Source organism: Haliotis asinina, chromosome 3 (assembly GCF_037392515.1).
Source record: "Haliotis asinina isolate JCU_RB_2024 chromosome 3, JCU_Hal_asi_v2, whole genome shotgun sequence".
NCBI lineage: Eukaryota > Metazoa > Mollusca > Gastropoda > Lepetellida > Haliotidae > Haliotis > Haliotis asinina.
The window spans coordinates 28051477-28072087 of NC_090282.1; the positions used below are offsets into that span (position 1 = coordinate 28051477).

Sequence of the window (20611 nt, forward strand, 5' to 3'; positions counted from 1 at the left end):
ACCCATGTTGGGAATCGAACCCTGGTTTTCGGAGTGACGAGCGAACACTTTAACCACCGGGCTACTCAACCGACCCTGCCAACATGAGTCAAGAAACGGTTTGTAACCAAATATTGTTGGAAGCGACATTAAATCCCATTAACGGATATGATTAGATACCAGAGGAATAGTGCAGATCATCGCGTTCTCAACGCCTAGTTATTCTGTGTTAGGATCAAGACATCGAGTAACACGTCATCCTTTCATTACCTCACACAAGCATCAATCAAGACTATTTCAAGTTGTTTCGGTTACTTATGTTACCCAAAACAATGTTGGAAAAATGTCATTAAGTGTAATCAGTTTCATCCCGGAATATATAATTGCAAATCATCATTCCGTGGAGATTAGCAATGATACAGACCTAAATAAAAAACATAAGATGATGAGAAAGTCGGAAGTTCTTGTCCCTTATCGATTCCACCATCTTAATGACCATTGTACGACTACGGCCAATGTTTTGCCAATCTTGTCTATCATTGTATCATAATGCCAGCGTCTGACATTTGGAGTATGTTCTGTTTTGTATAAAGCGAGACTACTTAATACACAAACCAGTTGGTAAGCGACATTTTCAGGTAATAACTTTCATCTAATATTGTATAAATGTCAGAGGGTCCTAAAATGATCATACATGTAATCAGTAAACGCGGACCTTCAGTGTTCAAGGACATTGGCTTTGAAGGTCCGCTATACACCAATCAGAACCAGCAATAGGCATACTTTACACGTCTAAATTATCACAAAAGAGTGTGTGAGTGTGTATGTTGTAACGAAACCAACACACTGTGACAGTAAACGATCGGCATGATTGTAGTATCTTGTCATACAGACTCTTACAACATAGATCAAAATATGACTGATTGGTTGGCTGGTTAATTGCACTCAGCAATATTCCAACTATAATAGCTTCGTGAGGGAATTTGAATTTGACAAGTACTCAACGATCATTTTATATCATCGATATATTCATAAATCTTTTGTAACTCATTTTAGTGAACTATTTGTAGTAACAATGCAGATCATCTTTTAATGTGTTGTTGCAAATACTTTTACCAGAGATTCTGTCCATATGTCATTTCTACAAATTCACACACTTTTTGAATAAAATTATTTGACATTATATTGCTATATTACATTCCCTGATGCTGACTGAATTTAAAGCTATTAACTGGCTGGTATAATTGCTCTAGTAGGTTAACCTTTATGCGAAGGATGAAGTACGCTTTTAGAAAACATGCAATTTGTTTTCCTCCAAACGGTTACCTTCTTTTGAAAAGTGTAAATCTGAAATGATTGTTATAAGGTCATATAACTGCCATTTTTGACAAGTGAATGCCAAGTTCAATAGCAGAATAGGAATAGTTCTTTTACTTGTACAAATTCTCCTTCAATTGAAAATACAAATGATTATATCCCACCATCAGAGAACAGATTAACCTTCTCTAAATATGGATTGATCTTCCCAAATATTTTAGCCCGTACCCCGTAGCCATATGCGTTCAACAACCCTGTATCAAGACATACATCGGTTATTGCTCATAAAGCTGTGGCAACATTTCGTCGTCATTTCATCACCCTCTTTGTTCCCATGTTAGCTCTAGTGCCTTAATGTGATGGCGACACGATTGTTCTATTTTTAAATGTCAGGTGTTATGTGAATGGGTAACACATGGCTTAAAGATACGTTCCAGTGGACGAAATCAAAGAAATATTAATCATTTCCCTCGATGTTCGGCATCAGTGTAAATGAACTCGTTAAATGTGACGCATACATCCAAGTACAGGAAGAACAGGAACAATTCGTTATTATAGATAACATATTTTTATGTACTAATCGGGAGACTGACTTTAAGAATTCAAAGAAAAACAGACCTCCACGAGAACCTTATCCCACTCCTACGTTGTAAATGTATTGATGAAGTAAGATTGCCCGGATGTTGTTTCATGAAGACGCTGTTACTGTCTACCTGTCAACCATATCCTGACAGTCACTCATGACTAACCATTACTTGCAGTCGTAGATAAAATATCTTGGCATTTTCGTCGATATAGACGGTATATAAAGTGATGGTTCGAGTCCTCACAGTGACAGATGGGCGGTGTTGCTCTATATCACTTATCGACACATGCTTTTGAAGTGGTATTGCTTTTTCAATTGCTGCCATGTGTACTCTCTCATTGTTTTGTCATGAAACACAATTTGTTTTTGATGGCTTAACGTGAGCTTGGTATAACACCGCCAATTAAACACCTTCAGAGAGTCGACTGCTCCGTCATCGACTCACGTCAACATCAGATAAATCTAAACAAACAGAGATAACCCGGTAACAGCTGCGCCCAACGCTGGAAACGCCAATTACGGATATTACACAAAACTAATATGTTATTGGACCAGGAAGTAATCGTTTTAGTGATCAATAGAAACAATATGGAAACTATCAGTTTTCACAATCTGTTTAAGTGTATTTAATTTAGGTAATCGTTCAATATACACTGTGTCTCGGAATAGTTTTGAATCCTAAAATGAAAAGTGTCATTAAAAAAGATCTTGCGTGTCGATAAGAATTGGGAACAGGGTCCATATTTAAAGGTAAAACGTTGTGCACATTTTATTATAGGAAAATAAACAACAGACACACGTTATATGTGCCGTTTGCCACAAGAAGTTAGATATCATGTCCTGAATCGCACAGGGACACGATCTGTCTTAAAGTATTTCAAGTATATTTCTATTGTCATACGTTTTATAACACACATTACTTACACGGCAACGTATTAAGTCGCTATATCAAGCTGTCATTTCGTTGTTCTTGTTTTAGATAATCCCTGAGGATAACACATTTGGCACATCTCGATATGATGGAAGGTTCCACTGTAGGTTCTGGCAGTTCGGCCAGTGGGTGGACGTGTACATTGACGACCTGCTTCCCACCGTGGACGGAAAGATCCTCTTCGCACACTCTTCAGACCCTGATGAATTCTGGGTATCCCTCGTGGAGAAAGCTTATGCCAAGTAAGCAGATATACAAAAACAAGCTTACAACATCGGGGTAGGAATTTCCATGTATAAAAATGTTTATTTTTCGAACATAAACACATTTGGTTCGGCGTCAAGATCACTTTTGAAAGTTTCAAAGCTTCAGAAATATGGTTGACTGTCGATGATGGATTTGGGGCATGTGTACGAGTATATGTGAATAATCGTTGTTGCACCCGTAAGAGATTAACATAATTCTACACATACCACAGGATGACCGTGAGAGTATTTAATGATTAGGGTTTTTTTTATTAGTTTTCGGGGAACAAAAAGTAGATGTGCTTCAAAGTATATTGCCTTCAACTGATTTGCCCACCGGAGTTGGAAATAAGGGAGACCAATGAAACCTCCCTATTCCTATTTTGATCCATGCATTTAGATTCAGATTGACAAAACGCTTTTACATAAGGGTATATGGCAATATAGATAACTTTAGCTTTTCCACAGTACAAATTATGCAGTTCAACCCACTGGTGTCTACATTTTACAGCCGTTGAGCTACAGACGAGCATGAAGATTTCAAAGAACTTCGTCATGTCTTTTTCAATCTAAAGTTGTTTGATGAACATGCAAGTCTTCAGAAAAGCTGTAAAAGGTTTTCGGGAGGACAAGTGGGTGACATTTCTAAAAATGATTATTTTTTAAACGGCGTGCGCTCCCAGGACGACATGGATAGAGATCACGTTTTATCCTCTGTGCCAATGCCTTTGTGCCAATGCAGTGACGTACCATCACGTTTCAGCAAGATATTGACCATGATGTCTAAAGGCAGCATAAGACAGGCTTTTCCTCCTGGTCTCCATATAACACATGTGGGGGGAGACCAGGACCAGAAGCAGCCGCTTATCCTTGCGGAAGCATCCGACAGAATCTTTTCAATTACCTGGTATCTTTAATGCACCGGAGTAGCTGGTTTTGGCAAAGATCTCTTGATGCGTGTTACCTCCGTTTGATGACTCTACGCCACTGGCGGACACACCCGATATTGACTTTGTCAATCAATCTGTTACTCCATCAAGCGTTCAGGGCGTGTCGCTCAGTCTCCTGTTACATTGCATGTGTTTTCTCAATGAATTTATTATGACAAAAACAAGACGAAAGACTACATATTATGTTGCTATTTTCCATAACAAATACATCACTTTTTTGTGAAGCAAAATTACTTTAATAAATGTGACGTTAAGGGCAAGTATAGATGTGGATTTAAATAAAAATGCCAAACTAAATAAAACGATGTTAATGACAGGATGAACCAGTCTTATGAGGCCCTGGAGTACGGGTTTGAAGCCGACGCTTTCACCGACCTGACTGGGGGCCTGGCAGAGTGGTACAATCCTTCTGATTTAAGGGAACATGAGTTCTACCTCATCCGGGCAGCTTTCCAGTGTGGCGCTGTGATTGGCTGTCTTAGTGTGGTAAGTGACCATTGCAAATGCATTGAAATAAGCTGAAGAATGTTAAGCATCTTAACGATACACTTTGGGCGACAGATAAATATTCGACTGTAATGTTGCTATACACGATATATTTTGATATGTACATTGTATATACTCGACTGTTTAGTGGGAACGAGTATAGTTTTCCGCTCGCTTCGGCAATATTCCAGCTATATGGCTGCGGTCTGTAAATATTATAATCTGGACCAGATAACCCAGTGATCAACAACATGAACATCGTTCTGCGTAATTAGCTAGGATACGAAGACCTGTGTCAGCCAAGTCAGGGAGCCTGACCACCCCATCCCGTTAGTCGCCTCTTAAAAGCATGAGCTACTGAAAATCAGTTCTAGCCCGAATCTTCACGGTTTTTTTCATATTTTAATTAATTTAGTTAATCTGGTTTGTTGTTTGTGGTAATTGCTACAGGACAAGGAAGAACGGGCTGAACAGGATCGGAAGGGCATGATATCCAACCATTCCTATGTCATAACAGGTGTCGAAGAAATTCCGCACCAAGATTCAACAGCGAAACTGATCCGCGTGCGAAATCCCTGGGGGGACACCGAATGGGAAGGAGCCTGGTGTGACGGGTTAGTTTGTGTTTGAACAGTCGTCACTGATACTTAGGTCGCTTGAGCTTGTTTGTTAATAATGACAATAAACACTAAAAACAAAATGTAATCTTGGGAGATAACAATGCAAAGCTGCTTCCGGTCTACACCAACTGCCATTTTATCTTACACAATAAAGACGCACAATGCAAAGCTTCGTAACAAAAGCAGACGAGGAGCCAGTATATGTTGCCCAGATAGTCAATATCTCAGGAAACTGCCACAAAGCTTTAGCTAAAGGTAGACACTACAATAGTATTCTGGAGAAAAACAGTGTGTATCTTAAGGTACCAATAGTCAATACAAGGTTATTACGGGGAACCACAACGTACATAACTCGCCTGTTTGCGGATGGCACATCATTGTACAAGGCATCTGAAAACCTTCACAGAATTGAAACCTCATCAAACGGAAATCTTCGATGGGTAATGTTTGGGCTGACATCATATAATCCAGATAAGACAGAATCAATACCTGTCTCACTCAAAGATGACATTTGCTCCACAAGCTTTCAGAACCCAAAGACATGACAGAAAACAGCATGAAAACACTTATCATGAATTTATTATTTCAAATGCGCGTTTTGACAACGATAAGAGGTCTAGCATATGATATGTCAACGTCCAGGTAAGTCGTCTTACTCCATTTGGCCAATAGTAATTAGCGTTGAACGAACATGTTCATGACGCCCTCCCAGTTCCATTTCCACGTAATCAGCATGACGACTTTGAACATCTCACCTTTACATTCTAAATGGTGCAAGGGTAATGAAGTATACTCAGTCAACGACATCAAAGTGGCATTGAACGGGTAATGAGAACATAGATCGATAACAGGAGACATGCCTATTTGACATTACAAAAACGATGATATTAGAACGCCAACGCACCAGTAACACAATGACGTCTCGAGGTGACCACCACGGTGTGGCCTGAAGGTTAGAAGTTAGTAAGCGGCTTATGTGGGTCATTACCGCGGATTAGTCTCATGGTTTGTTTTGTATATTTCCACGGGAGGCTAATAATCCACCTGAAGCTTTAATACGACACAAATATAACAGCTCAAGATTATAGCATTGTTTGCTGAGGAACCGCAGGATCTGATGGTATTACTGTGTGGCTTGATAGAAAAGCAAAATAAACAAGGATTATCACCGTGTGATACAGGCTTAGAGACTGACGTGTAGCCTATTGTCACACATTGTGTCGCAAGATATGTACAGTATCTGTCTTTTCTTTCATTATATAGCATTCATTATGTAGCGTCCATTATGTATCACTTTATGAAAGAAATCACGTTTTAAAATAGAGACTCAAGTGACTTGTTGGTGTATGTATGTATGTATGTATGTATGTATGTATGTATGTATGTATGTATGTATGTATGTATGTATGTATGTATGTATGTATGTATGTATGTATGTATGTATGTATGTCTTTTATAGCATATGTATATATGGATGTGTTAGTTAGCCTGGGTGCTCAACATATCTTACATTAATATGCACTAGACAACACACTGTATATGTAGGAATTGATGCATCTCAAAACAATTTATGAATTCGGACAGCATTCTATTCTAAGACATTTTGTCACATCGCGTAAGTGTACTTCCAAAACATTCAGGACGGATTCGGCTTTTCTACACAGGGTAGGTCAAACAACACACATCTGTTTCACAAGCGTTTGGAGCCTTGGGATTTCCTTTCAGTCCCCAGGATTATTGTTAATATGAAGTGTAACCGCACGTCTTTCCATTGGTCGGATCTGTTATTATAGCCTTTGTGCTATCTCTGGTTGTGTACATTACCAAGGAGCCTAGTCTGTCGTACAGACCCTGAAGTATGTATATCCAAGAAAGCCCACGCAAGTCTAGAAAACGTGGCGGCAAGTCTAGTCTAGATTTCCATAGCTTCAAGAAGTCTCAGGGCTCAATTTCATTATGTTATTTTTTTCACTATGAACGTTTTTTTCAGTAAAATATGTTCATTTCAGAGACTAGCTGTTAATCTACAAGGAGCCCACCATTTTCATTTCAGAGGTGATGAGTGGAATCGCGTACCGGATGACGTCAAGCTGGAACTTGAACTGACGTCACAGGACGACGGGGAATTCTGGATGTCTTTTCAGGACTTCCGGCGAGAGTATTGTAATATGATCATCTGTAATTTATCTCCCGACTTCGACCATGACGGCATCAGTGATAAAGCAGGTTCGAATATATCAGTTCGTGTGTATCTTGCTTGATGGGGCTCTTTGAGAGCTAAAGAAAGTTGTTTGTCTTCTAAACATTCTCACAATGTGTTAATGTATTGTGCGAGTCCACACGTTACCACTATCACTATGCATATGGTTACAGAGTACCAGAGATACATGAAGGGACGCTGGCGTAGCGGTGTTAACGCTGGAGGGTGGCTGGAGTGCGAGTCTTTTAATACCAACCCCCAGTATCTTCTCACAATGTACTCCGACGGTAAGTAGAAGTAACTCTCTCTCTCCCCTCTCTCTCCCCCTCCCCCGTCTCTTCCCCCTTCTCTCTCTCTTCGTGGGTGTGCGTGCGTGCGTCTTCCAAGTGAGGGACAGAGAGGCTTTCTCGCTTTCCTGTAGAAAAGTACATTTTCTTTAAGTGGCCTTTTTTCTGCGTACAGGTAATTACATTACACGTGGATTGTTAGACTCTAAACTGCGCCATTCAGGTTGTAAGTGTTTGAGACCCGTGAAGGTCCCGGGGTAAAATAGGCCTTCAGCAACCCATGCTTGCCATAAAAGGCGACTATGCTTGTCGTAAGAGGCAACTAACGGGATCGAGTGGTCAGGCTTGGTTGACACATGTCATCGGTTCCCAATTGCGCAGACCGATGCTCATGTTGTTGATCACTGGATTGTCTGGTCCAGACTCGATTATTTACAGACCTCCACCATATGGCTGGAATATTGCTGAGTTCGGTGTAAAACTAAAGTCACTCACTCACTGTAAGTGTTTCGGGATTTTATGTAACTTTCAACAAATGTTCTCTATGATGACATCACCTCTGGTAACCACCCACACTCTACAGTCATATGAAGCGGTACTAAAATGTCAGACACATTTGACAAATGTATACACGAACCTGTGAAACTTTGTTCAATAGCGGGTCTTGTTCTCAGTATACATGTTGTATGTAGTTAGTTTGTTCCATCCCAATGGAACTAGTCAGAATGCTCTGCTCATGACGCTTCGTGACTGTTGTATTGTGCACATAAACACGAAAAATTAGGATGTTTTCTTTGGTCCACGATGCTTGGCGTTAGATTTCGAGTGAGTGAGTAAATATATAATTGTGTGAGTATAGTTTTACGTCGCTTTTAAGCGTGACGCTTCAACCTCTAGGGTACGTATTTACTTAACATCATTCATGATTGTATACGAAACTTCATGTACGTATTTAACGTGTGTCTCAGCTAAATGTTTACTGGATTCCATATGCGAGAATCAAATATCATTGCAAAAATTGCTAATTTATGTTGACTAGTTATAGGATCTCAATAAAGAGATCGTGTTATGTGTGACAACTATACATTACTACATGTACAGGTATCGTTGGACTTACCATTGGTGTTAGAGTCGTGCTGTTCAGTGTACTTATAACAAATTCATGTCTCACAGCGAGCGTACAGAGGCGGTACTCGGGTCGTCTCCCCTTGGCTGTGGCGCTTCTCCAGGTCTACCACCGTCAGGAAACGTTAGAGGGTGGCGAGATACATGCAGTGGGGTTTGAAATTTTCCAGGTAAATGACTAACGAAGATGCCATGAACAGCTCCATTAGAATATTTCAGCTTATATTTCCACACCCCTACACGTATGATATTTTGATGTGCGGAATGTCAAGGGTTGCCTATTCGCAAGGCAACATGATATCTTTTAGTGATGTTCGGAAGCAGAAGTTGATGTCAGTGCCGACAAGTAACATAAAATCTACAAAAACTTACTACTATACTGACCTTAGACATATAATAGAATATGTATCAACACGTTTCTATATTTATAGATGGGCAGATCAGGCGGCATCGACCGTATATTGACATCCAGTTCGTTCGTTGGACTAACGCCAAAAGTTTTGTTGTGTAGCTTACATTTTACGCTCGTTTTGTGACTTCTGGCTGGTACCAGAACCCCGATTCACAAAGATATCGTAGCGAGGGCCGAACCCCCATTGCTGTAAATGGACTTGCTGTAACAATAACGGTCGTAGCGCTACGATTGCTTGCGAAACCGGACCCAGCGTGGAGGAAATGGTTCCTCTTTCCACGAACATGTCGAATCATCACTGATCGAATCATATTATGTTACAGCAATTCAGCCTTTAGGGCCCAATGGTATATGCTTCGGTGGATAATAAAGACTAGTTATTCTCTCAGACTGGCATCTACGGGATTTTTTAAACGAACTAGTGTGTGAACACGTGGTTTGCCAATGTACTGATCCCGTTCCATTTATTAAATATTAATGTTTCTCGCATGCCAGAGTTCTTTGGTATTTCTACAAATCTGGAATAGTGGGTATTTATCGTGAAAAGGGTAGTTATAACACTCTGGTCGTGAACAACAGTTCATGCAGAAAATGTGGCTATTGTTTCAGCTACGAGAGAGACCTACTGGTGCTCTAAGTCAGGACTTCTTTCAATCCTCGGATCCACTCATGCCGGAAAATGAAGAAACCTACGCAGAATACCGCGAGACATCCGGGCGATTCTTCCTCGATCCGGGAGACTACCTGCTTGTTCCGAGTACCCATCAACCCAACAAGTCACGTGATTACCTGCTGCGGATCTTTTCTGTCAGTAAAATGGAGTGCAAGTAAGTCATCCTGGATGTCAGATCCATGCAAAGCGGTTGGTAATATTTTTGGACATTTTGCAGATAGACCTAAAGTTGTACCATTTAGTGTATTTTTGTTTGTATTGTGTGCTTTAGCGTAAATGTTGACATCTTTCAGCCCTTTGGCGCACTGTATCGCTGTGGAAACGTGAGATCTTGGATGTGTTCACAAGGCAGCAGCGTGAAGCCGTATTGTACGAAGTCGTCTTAAGGCGCTCCTACGTATCCAAGGCTTGAACTGATGATGGGAGAGCATGGCACTGTACTTCCTACAGTGTGTGTGGTTTTCAGTTTAACAATGGAAGAATACCGAAGACGAAACAATTACCGAGACAAACGAAACACGTTTCATCAGTGTGGGTTTTGTGACAACCGGTAACGCTCTGATTCACTCGACATATTCAGTTACCTGAATAATCTGAGGTGACTACATGTGGTCTAAATGTCGAAGACAATCTCTGTTGATAGCATTGCAGATGTTGACTGACCATATTTCCATGGATGAACGTTTTACATGTGAGAAAACCCTTCTGCCTTATAAAAATCTCAGGATACAAAGTGAAGTCACGGGCAGCTTGGACTGCCCCTCCCCCTTTCTTATGACATGGACTTAACCTTGTACATGCAAACATCACCTATATTCACGCGAATGTGTCACTAATCTTCCTTGAATTTGTCTGTATACCAGGTATGAAAAAAGTAATATTATGTCAGTCTCAATAATGGAAAAAAACTAATAATATTTGATTTTTGAACCATTTAATTACTGCGTCTCGCTTCATATATGTAACGTAAGATATGCAAATCCAATTACGCTACTTTATGTTTAATGAGGCTTGAAGTCAAGGTAGCGACATTCCTTTTACGTATATAACAGCCATCTTTCATACAATCTCTTCTTGATGAAGCTTAAGCAGGTGCGAGTCCACCAACACGTGTGGAGCAAGGGATTACAGTGTGTGAATCTACATGTTTAATAACGTGATGTTTAACCATACAATCAAATGATTTTGACTTATTATTAATATTTTTATTATCGGTATGAATCAATTGTTCTAGTGTACAATCATATCCTGTATCTTGCCATGTAAATACAACCGACATTTCCAGCAATTTGTATGTACTGAAGATGTCTTTGTTTAATGCTTCTATTTCAATAATCAGAATTAACAAATTCATCTTTACCACGGCACGAAGGAGCAATCCCATCCTTTTCCTTGTGTGATTGTCTCCAAAGCCACTGATACTTAACCCTAACTCCGTCACAACCCATACCTCCTGAAAGAAAGCCTATCTTCCGAACTGTTATTTAACCTAATTTTCATGCATCTTCAAAATTAATTTCTTTCAGCTTCTCAACGAAAGTAAAAAATGTTATCTCATGAAACACGTCACTCAAGGGAGTGGTGTCTTTATTAATAATTTACATATTTTTCGCATCTAATGAATCACAATGAGATTTAGACATACATTTAGGCAGTTTCTTCAAAATGTGTCTAGTTGAAGTGTTATTTTACATATGGATATAAACAATTCACCGGAAATGGATTTCAGGGACTGGTACCGGGATGACTTTTACGGAGAAGCCTGTACAGTGTGAATGACACCCCTGCTAAACTTTGTGTACAAAGAAAGCGACCTCCTGCATGTAATGTACACAAATGCTGACCCACTCCCTTGCACACAGAATGAGCGATCCCTCCATAAAATCATCATCACTACTCACACCACAAACTATAACTTACGAACGGCCCCTTTTGCATCTTTTTCTTCCTGATTTTGTTTGAGATAAAGGACATGTAAGTACAGATGGTGTATTTGATGGAGGCTCTTGTCACCTCTCATTGTGATATCTCTTAAATATCAACAGTGCCATCCATATGCAGTAAAACATGAAAAACACAAAAGTACAATTAGGGAAGCACTCGTAAAATATCTTATTCCGTCCATGCGAACACTTTCGGCAATGAAGCTTTCGTTCAATATGAGGGCCTTGAATGGAAGGAACACGTTAACACTCAGTCTATCCTTTCCCACTTTGTCGCACACATTATTACAAACCGCCTGGAAGTTAAGTTTACCCCGATTTTTGTACGCATGTATGGCCTCAAGATTGCTGTGTTCCAGCAAGTGTGTTCTTGATGACGAGTTTAAATGTTCGTTAAAATCCTTTTAACATATATACTTTCATTTGCCCGACAGTTTATGTTATGTTTTAAACGTAAATGTATTCATATTGCCATACACTTTCATTGTTCAATATTAAAATAAACACTTTTCTATCAATTCATAACGCTTCTTTTCTTCTTCTTGGATGTGGTCGAAAACAGTTCGAATCGTTCGTACAGTATGTTGTGTAACGCGCACTTGGCTATATCCCTGCTCTGTGACAGCAAACTGTAAGTAATGTTGTTTGGACCAGATAATCCAGTGCTTGACATCATGAACTGAAACGTCGGCGAGACTAACCACCAGATCGCTCTAAAGCATGGATACTGAAGATCAATTCTGACCCAGATCATCATTGGTTCTTCGGCTTATTATGGTCTGGCTGCACAGAACAACGAAGTCTCGTAAGGATGATTCATTGTTGGGCATGAACATCATGACGTAGATGGAGTTCAGTCATTAGCATGTATCTACTTCCAATGAGATCACCGGTACGGCTATGGATGCATATTTGAGGACTGATATCCCTTGCGCTGTGTTATCAATGGCATTTTAAGTACACCAGACAGCCTTTCACGTCAGTAGCTGAAATGATCATTCATTTTTCACAAATAGGTAAAGGTTGGAGTGATTCTTCTTCATTAGGGTAACGAGACTTGTACGGTATGACATTAATGAGAAATATGTTTCCAAAGAGCATCATCTCCAGATATACACGCGCTGCAGAACAGAAAGGTCAGACAGGAATATTTCTGCTTTGCTGGGGCGTAAAATGTTTGGTTTTGCGTCGCACTGTATATATAGCAATATTCAGCTGTATGGAGGCAGAACGTAAACTAAACAATCTATATACTGTACGACAGTATACTTATCATCGTATCCCTTTTGCGTAGATCGAATAACGAACACACACACGCATATTCACACGCGCACACACACGCGCAAATGTGTTTTGAAAAATATTCCATACAGTTTAAAGGTACTGTTTGCTCATGAATATAAATTCGTGACGTTGAAAAGCTTGTTAGCGTGTAGCCATGAGTTAAATGACAAAGGTCAGTGAAAAATAGCGAATTCTTATCAAAACATTTCACCAAAGCACAGCTATTCAAATATCGATATATGCACACGCTTTCCGGCAATTTGATGTATGGTTCTCGTGCAATTCAGCTGCATAACGTTTACAGTAAGGTACCACAAGTTAACGTAGAAATCACTTTTCGATGTAACCATTCATAACAAATAGTGGGTGTTTTAAGGTGTATTAGTTCGGGGAATCGTAATGAATTAAATGCAAGTAGATGTCCACGTCTCATGTGTATACGTTTCATAGAGATGAGGGTGAAACTCATTTTGCTGCAAAGTAATCAATATTCCGGACAATTACATGTAAAGAATCAGGTAATTGCATGTGCATAATTGATCCCAGGTCAAGTAAGCCACCCATTAACAAAATGACCATGGACTACACATCCGGGTACGTTGGCAGGTCACACAATGACCTGTCCATTACCATGTCTGTGGGCTGTAACAGTATTGTTCCAAAGAATTTCACATGGCGTGCTTACATCGACCGCACTGGCGCTTCTATGGAGATACTGATGGTAATTTTCAGTCCAATGTTTGTTTATCCCCAAGACGGGACACCATGATTGATGACCTTGTGTAGGGGATCTCCTGGACCAGACTATCGGAAGACAAGGAGGGAACCCGGCGGGAGAACACTGTCGTGCTTCTTCAATTCATCGACAGTGGAAAGAAACTCCCACGTAGGAATTACAACAGTTTAGTTATCTTGTGCAATGCTGTCTAAAACTGTCACGAAACATTTCGGTTTAGTCAGTTCGGCTCCTACCGACTGACATTTAAACCCGAAGACTGCGCAGTTGCCCATTTAATTGGCGTTTCAGTATCATCCGTTCATTGTCCTCTTGGGTTCATGCCGCAGGTAGATGGAAGACCTTATCAACGTCACAAGTCTTTGCCAGTTCGAATGTTAATTCCCCAGTAAAAGTTAAGAAGATTACATAAACGAGAATGATTGCTGTTCCCTGCGTTTACTGTAGATAGGATCACAGGCTTGCCATGGATTGTCTTCGAACTGACTTCCTTAAATTGACAGCGGGGCCACTGAAACTATAGTCGGTGCTAATTCCAAAGCTGAAGATATTTTCGACTATGCTCTTAAGTTAACTATTTTAGCACATGCACTGTCGCATTAAGTTGGTTCTTCTGTGTAGGTGGGGTTTTTCGCGAATGTGTTTATTATCCCCCGCAAAGCGTTTTGCGGTGGGTATTAAAATGCACCCCGTCCGCCCGTCCGTCCGTGTACATTTATCTTTTCCGGAGCAGAACTTTAAAACCATTCAATATTTCTTCACCAATTTGGCACATAGATAGATCTGGTGGTGTATTAGGGCCTTTCGGTAGTTTGGGTAGTGTTAATAAAACGTTTTTCGTGTTTCCATGGCAACAAGTGTGACTTAGACTGAAATTGGAAGTAATGCGGGGGATATTGATGACTGTGTCTTCTTGTTAAATCTTGATATGCTGTGGTGCGATCGCTGGATTTTTCATTCATCATAACTGAAACATCTGTCGGCAGGAGAAGCCGGATCAAGGCGTCGTTCATTCTTTGCAATAAAAGAGTCTGGAGATAACATGGACATCTACCCGCGTGTCGCGTTAAGAGTGATTTTAGTTTCCCTTTTACAAGTGTGAGCTGCAGTCGAGCTGCAGAGTGGTCGCAGTATTATGACTTCAACCTAGTAGCCCAGGGCCGTCAGTTGTTCTCAGAATTGTGTCCAATGGTCCCTCTGTGGTGAATGCACACAAATGTTGCTTTAATGGAGATTGTGGCAGTTGGCTGTCTACCAGGGTAACCAAACTCTGAACAACAAACATGAACGGCACTGATCTTGTCGACAACGCACAACCCCTGCCAACTGTTTGAGATTCATACAATGCTGCCTGGTCGATGACATTCCGATTAACTCTCATACCGGCAGCATGCAAATGTGTCATCACTGATGGGGTTACTTAACCGAGTTGATGACATAATGGGCTGAACGTCAGACACCTGTTACATGACTAAATGTCGTCCTGACACTGACACGATCAGCTGTCTCACACTGTTATCTGCCTTGTGCTGGAACACATTATTTGTGCGATGTGACTGACTTTCTGTGTCATATCAACGTCACACTCTCGCTTACATTGTGGTATTTTACTTTTCGTGTTTTGTGCCGTATTCTGAACACCGACAAACACAACCTGCGCATGTTTATGCTGTTCATGATCATGCAGTGCGCGCAGTCACTCACAAGCCACATCTTTGTACATATTTCTGAAATTTAGGACTATTTCAAATAATTTGAAACCATCAGGTGTCCACTTTCATTGTTTCTTCAGTATATTACAAGGCGGGCTTACATTGGTAAGAATGTGCTTTTACGTTAGAATTTTTATCAAGTTAGAAAATGTGTTCCGCGTACTGTTATATGAATCCTGAACATTACATTGCGTGTGTTGCGGTAGGTAACTAATCATTTTAGACAATGTGATTGGTTATGTCCATACGTTACATATCTCTTGTGAAGTTTTCATTATTTATATAAGTCGATAGCGTCTAAGAGGTGAGTGGGTGAGTGAGTTTGCATTTAATGTCAGATCGGGATTTTTTCAGACATATCATGTCAAGAACAAATTGGACATTTATGAACATTATTTATGCTTTATAAAACCTGTCGTCAAAGGAAGGTAAAACAACTAGAATATCACTGTTCGAATTCAAAACGATAACTAGCATGTGAAGTTATAACTAATATGATTATTGGGACTATACGAAACATGAAAACATGATATAGGTCGCCATCGACTGAAGGTAGATCACCATACTAGAGTCCACCGGGACTTCAAGTTCTTTTGCTACCTACATGGAATCCATTCAGCCATTACACCATCCATTCAGCCGCCTGCGACTATACTGAAATTTAGCCATTTTTTAGACCTCATTATTGCCATGAGGCCAGGATGACATGCTCTTTTTTGAGTACTGATATAATTGTACTGCTTGTTTAAGAGTGATAAAAGGAAAAAAATAGAATTCAAGGATAAAAAATTGATATTTACGATCTCTGAATTACTTTGTTTTTAAGCCCACGCCATATATGCCTTTTGGCATATAGGGTTACCCTTCGTCCGTCCGTACGTCCGTCGTTACGAAACAGGGACTGTATACGATCCTCTTCTCAAAAACTACTGCATGGATTCAATTTACTTACACATGGGATTTCTTGGAACTATAATGGTATGCTTCTCATCTCATTTGTTTTTGAATTTAGTTGGTTGCTTTGTAAGTTTAGAGACATTTGAACTTAGGACATTTGGCTGAATTTCTCTATGATGTTAGTGTAGTAGTGTAGTACGTTATTCACTTCTCAAAAACCACTTTATGGAATTTAATGGACTTATAGATGGAATTTCTTGGGACACTAATGGTGTGCATCTTATATTCTGTTTTTGTATTTTATTGGGTTTTTTTTAACTTAGGTGCATTTTGCTTCATTTCACGATGATGATAGAGTAGTAGGGGGTGAAGTCTATTTACTTCTCCACAGAGACTGCTCAACAGAATTGCATGAACTTCTACGTGTCTTTCGCAGGGACTCTAAAGGTGTACATTTCGGGCCTTTTTAATACAATTTCTTAATTTTGTCACTTTTACAGATGTTTGAACGTAGTTGAATTGTTCTATTCAGTCTGTGCGTTACATCCAACATTTTTGCAATTTGTTATCTAATTTTAATGCCGTTTGAACCTACATGAAGTTTGTTGAACTTCTCTCTTAATATAGTGTTACAAGGGATAAAGTCTATCCACTTCTCCACAAAAGCTACTAAACAGAATTGATTGAGCTTCCTCGTGTGTTTCAGTGGGACGTAATACCTTGTTCATCCAGTTTCGTAATTTTTCAGTTCTACAGATGTTTGAACTTGTTGAATTTGTCTATTCCTCCTGTTCGTCCCCTCCAGCAGGGGGTGTTTTTTTATCCACTTCTCATAAACCACTGCACAAAACTCATTTAGCTTACATAGGTCATTTATAAAGGTGTGCATCTCATACTTTGTTGTGTTTGTATTTTATAGTTTTCTGTATGTGTAGAACCATTTGAACTTAGATACAGTTTTCTTTGGATTAAGTCTATTCACAAGAGCACACTCAGTATAAGGATCTCTTCCTATAGTAGTGGGGGCATTCCGGTCCCTGGACACAATATTTACTTATTAGTTATTCCACGGATGGTTAAGTGATAATGATTCTTAAAAAGATCGCCTTTACATAGTCCCTTTGGCAACATCACCTTATGAAAGAAACATCAACATACAAGTGTAGATCTGTAGCACATGCAGCACATCCAAATCTACATGACAATTTACTTAAGGTTTCTATTTGAAATTAACCAGGATCACATAAACAAAAGCGGCGAGTTTGGCGGTGAAACTTCTAATGACAGACCTAAACGTTTTGTGTTGTTTCTCAAAGCGGTTCAGTTCTCCCAGCAACGCATTAGTGACATTTGATTTGTCAACATGAGACACACTGAATGGATAAAGAGATCTTGACAAAATCTAGTCGACACCTGGACCAAAACATTATCTCTTCGGTGTATTCATTTTAGGCTTTCTCCGCGCGACTCGGTCCTCCTCACAATCATACAAAGTATAATCACTCTAATCGAAGTTTCACTAACCCGTTCATGGGCGGATCCAGAGGGTTCTTTTGCGTTGGTGGAACCACGGGATATTCTGAAGGTTCGAACCCCCTGAACCTTACCTCCCCCACCCCAACCCCTTCGAAAATTCCTGGATCCGCCCATGCCGTTAACGTTTCTGGGTATTACGCCCATACCATATACACACTCGGCATGGATTAATGCTTTGGGCGAACTAAATCATATAACTAAACCTAAACTGGCACTACCTCCACTTTCACATTTTAGTTCCCATGGTCCCAAGCATCGTGATCTACCTTAAGCTGTTGGCAATACATAGCCTATATTGCAAAGTCTTGTATAGTTAAATGTTTTAAAATAAATTACTAGCATTTATAGTGCGTCGGGTGTGCTGTATTAGATTGCTTCCGTTGAAATTTATCATGACTAATGTATGTTGTCATAATTCGTTTATATCATTGCTGCTGTTGGTATATAGGTCCTGTCACAAATAATGATAACGTGCCCTAAGACTTAATTGTCTTCATGTATATTTTTTAGAAGCCTTATCATGTGTCATGATTCTGTGGATAGAACCATTTTCTTTATTCACTCGGCAGTTCATCAGTTCTTTGTGTTGGTAGAACACATTGGTACCTCTACCAGACGAACTGATTCACCAATCCTTGTTTTCATTCAAACACATAGGTTTATTTACTGGAACCCCGCGGCGTCAGAGTTGGTTGATACAATATTTTTTAAAATGCTGTTTTTCGTAGGATGCTGGGTGTGAACTGACGTTCGTACTTAAATAACTACTACCATAAAGAATTTTTAAGAAAAAAAAAGAGAAGAAAAGAAGAATGTTTAATTTCGTTTAATTAGCTAGAGTTCCAAAACCTTTAGCTAGATAACTGTCACGATTTATTTGATACACCCGTTAAAGAATGTTGTTATTGTAAGAAACTATTTCACTGATCGAACATTGAGCAGGGTGGGCTTTTATGATTGACAGGAATGCCAGGGACAGATATTCGAACAGGTCTGCCAGTTCTGATTAGTCTTCAAAGTGTACTTTAAAAGATAATGTCCGTACCTTTGATCTTATTATGACGTATTTTCAGTTTTTGAATATAGATACCACAGACAGAATAATTACCTGCTCCAGGTAAAGGTTTTTATAACATAAAAGGTCATCCCTGTTTGAAGATATGAGCCTATCATAGATTAATCACAAAAAAGAGCGTCTCCCAGCGTGTATTCAGAGCGCTCATATGGATTTTGTGATATAGATTTTGGCATATAGATTCATGATATTGTATTCACTATACAGGATATGTATAACACCCCTGTACTGTTTCGCAGTTATCGCTTGACCTGGGGTTTAAGGGTGAGATATTCCGTGGTTTTAATGACATGAACAGTTTCCAAATTACTTTTCGAGGAAAAGTGCTTCTGTCTTTTTCAATGGTTTTATACACATATGCCGCCCTGTATCAAATCAACAGTAATAGCTACAACAATTTTGTGAAGAAATCAAAGCTCATTTTATAATAATCTTCTGTTCTGACTAGGGCTGGAGAGGTAGTCTCATGGTTAATGCTTTTCCATTGGCCACATGGGTACAATTTGTGACGTCCATTTCTGGTGTTCACCGACATGATGTTGCTGTAATATTGCTAAAGCGGCGTAAATCCACACTCACTCACTGGCAATTCCGTTATATGTTATAAGCATGAACGTGTATATGAATCATTCATCAAACCAGTAACAGTTCACTTGGAAACACGGAGAAATATGGCACAAAATATAGAGATCACAAACCGTACATGTCGACTTTCTAACAATTGCTAACGGCGTTCAAGCATATTTACTACATCGTACGAAAACAACGCCAGTTGAATATCGTGACGGGATAACTGAACTGCTTTGAGAAGCAGCACGAAACGTTAAGATCTGTCATTACAAGATTCACCTCCATAGTCTTTTCAATGAATTGACGTGTTTTGCATTATCGACACAATTCTCTGTATCGTTAAGGGCTATCTGTATGTGGAAGATATATATCAGTGTACAGATTTACCATGATGACAATGTTTTGGCCTGGTTTGTCCAAATTTTGCAAAATAACAAAATATATATCTAGTAAAAAACACAGGTATTGTATTTGTCAAATAAAGAATAACGTAAATTACAGCCTACGAACATGCCTTCAGAAGTAGTACCTATTTGCCTTAATAAATTATACACGTGTTACAATTTGCACTATACCAAAGGCAAAACATATAGTAAACTGTTGACAAGACGAGAAAGTGATATCACTGCGAGAGAAAGCAATAAAGCGAGGAGGCGATATAACCCACAATTGGGCCCTGTTTGTATGGTGGTCGAGAAGGGCCAGCGCCTGACATAGCCTCCCACTTGAGACACACTCTGTTCTACTCTACAGTTGCCTCCACTGGATGTACTTCGATTCTCACATCGGTGAACTACGTTCTTGTTGAACAGGAAAATTGTTTCGTTATGATCAGTAAAAGAAATGTTCCCTTGAACAACACCGATTGAAATAACACTAAACGATTTCACACTGCCCCATAGACCACAATATTGAGCTTTGTGTATTAACCTCCCGGTTGTGAATAGGTCTTCACTGGCAGTAAAATAGCGTGATAACCGAATTGATGTGTCCAGAGCTTGATTCTGTGTAAAGATCATGGCGGTGCAAGAGCGATACTTGCAAAGT

The 20611-nt window shown here is 39.7% G+C and overlaps 1 protein-coding gene across 3 annotated transcripts in view; it reads left to right on the plus strand.

The window, feature by feature from the left end:
- The window catches only part of LOC137276711 (calpain-2 catalytic subunit-like), a 34786-nt gene extending 22510 nt beyond the window's left edge, over nucleotides 1-12276 (plus strand). For all 3 annotated transcript variants that reach the window (XM_067808338.1, XM_067808337.1, XM_067808339.1), the window contains exons 5-12: nucleotides 2862-3055; nucleotides 4326-4494; nucleotides 4945-5108; nucleotides 7168-7340; nucleotides 7488-7601; nucleotides 8775-8896; nucleotides 9748-9965; nucleotides 10105-12276. In XM_067808338.1, the coding sequence (XP_067664439.1) occupies nucleotides 2862-3055; nucleotides 4326-4494; nucleotides 4945-5108; nucleotides 7168-7340; nucleotides 7488-7601; nucleotides 8775-8896; nucleotides 9748-9965; nucleotides 10105-10138 (1188 nt within the window). In that variant the 3' untranslated portion in view covers nucleotides 10139-12276. The remainder of the gene's footprint in view (nucleotides 1-2861; nucleotides 3056-4325; nucleotides 4495-4944; nucleotides 5109-7167; nucleotides 7341-7487; nucleotides 7602-8774; nucleotides 8897-9747; nucleotides 9966-10104) is intronic.
- Nucleotides 12277-20611: the final 8335 nt, after the last annotated feature.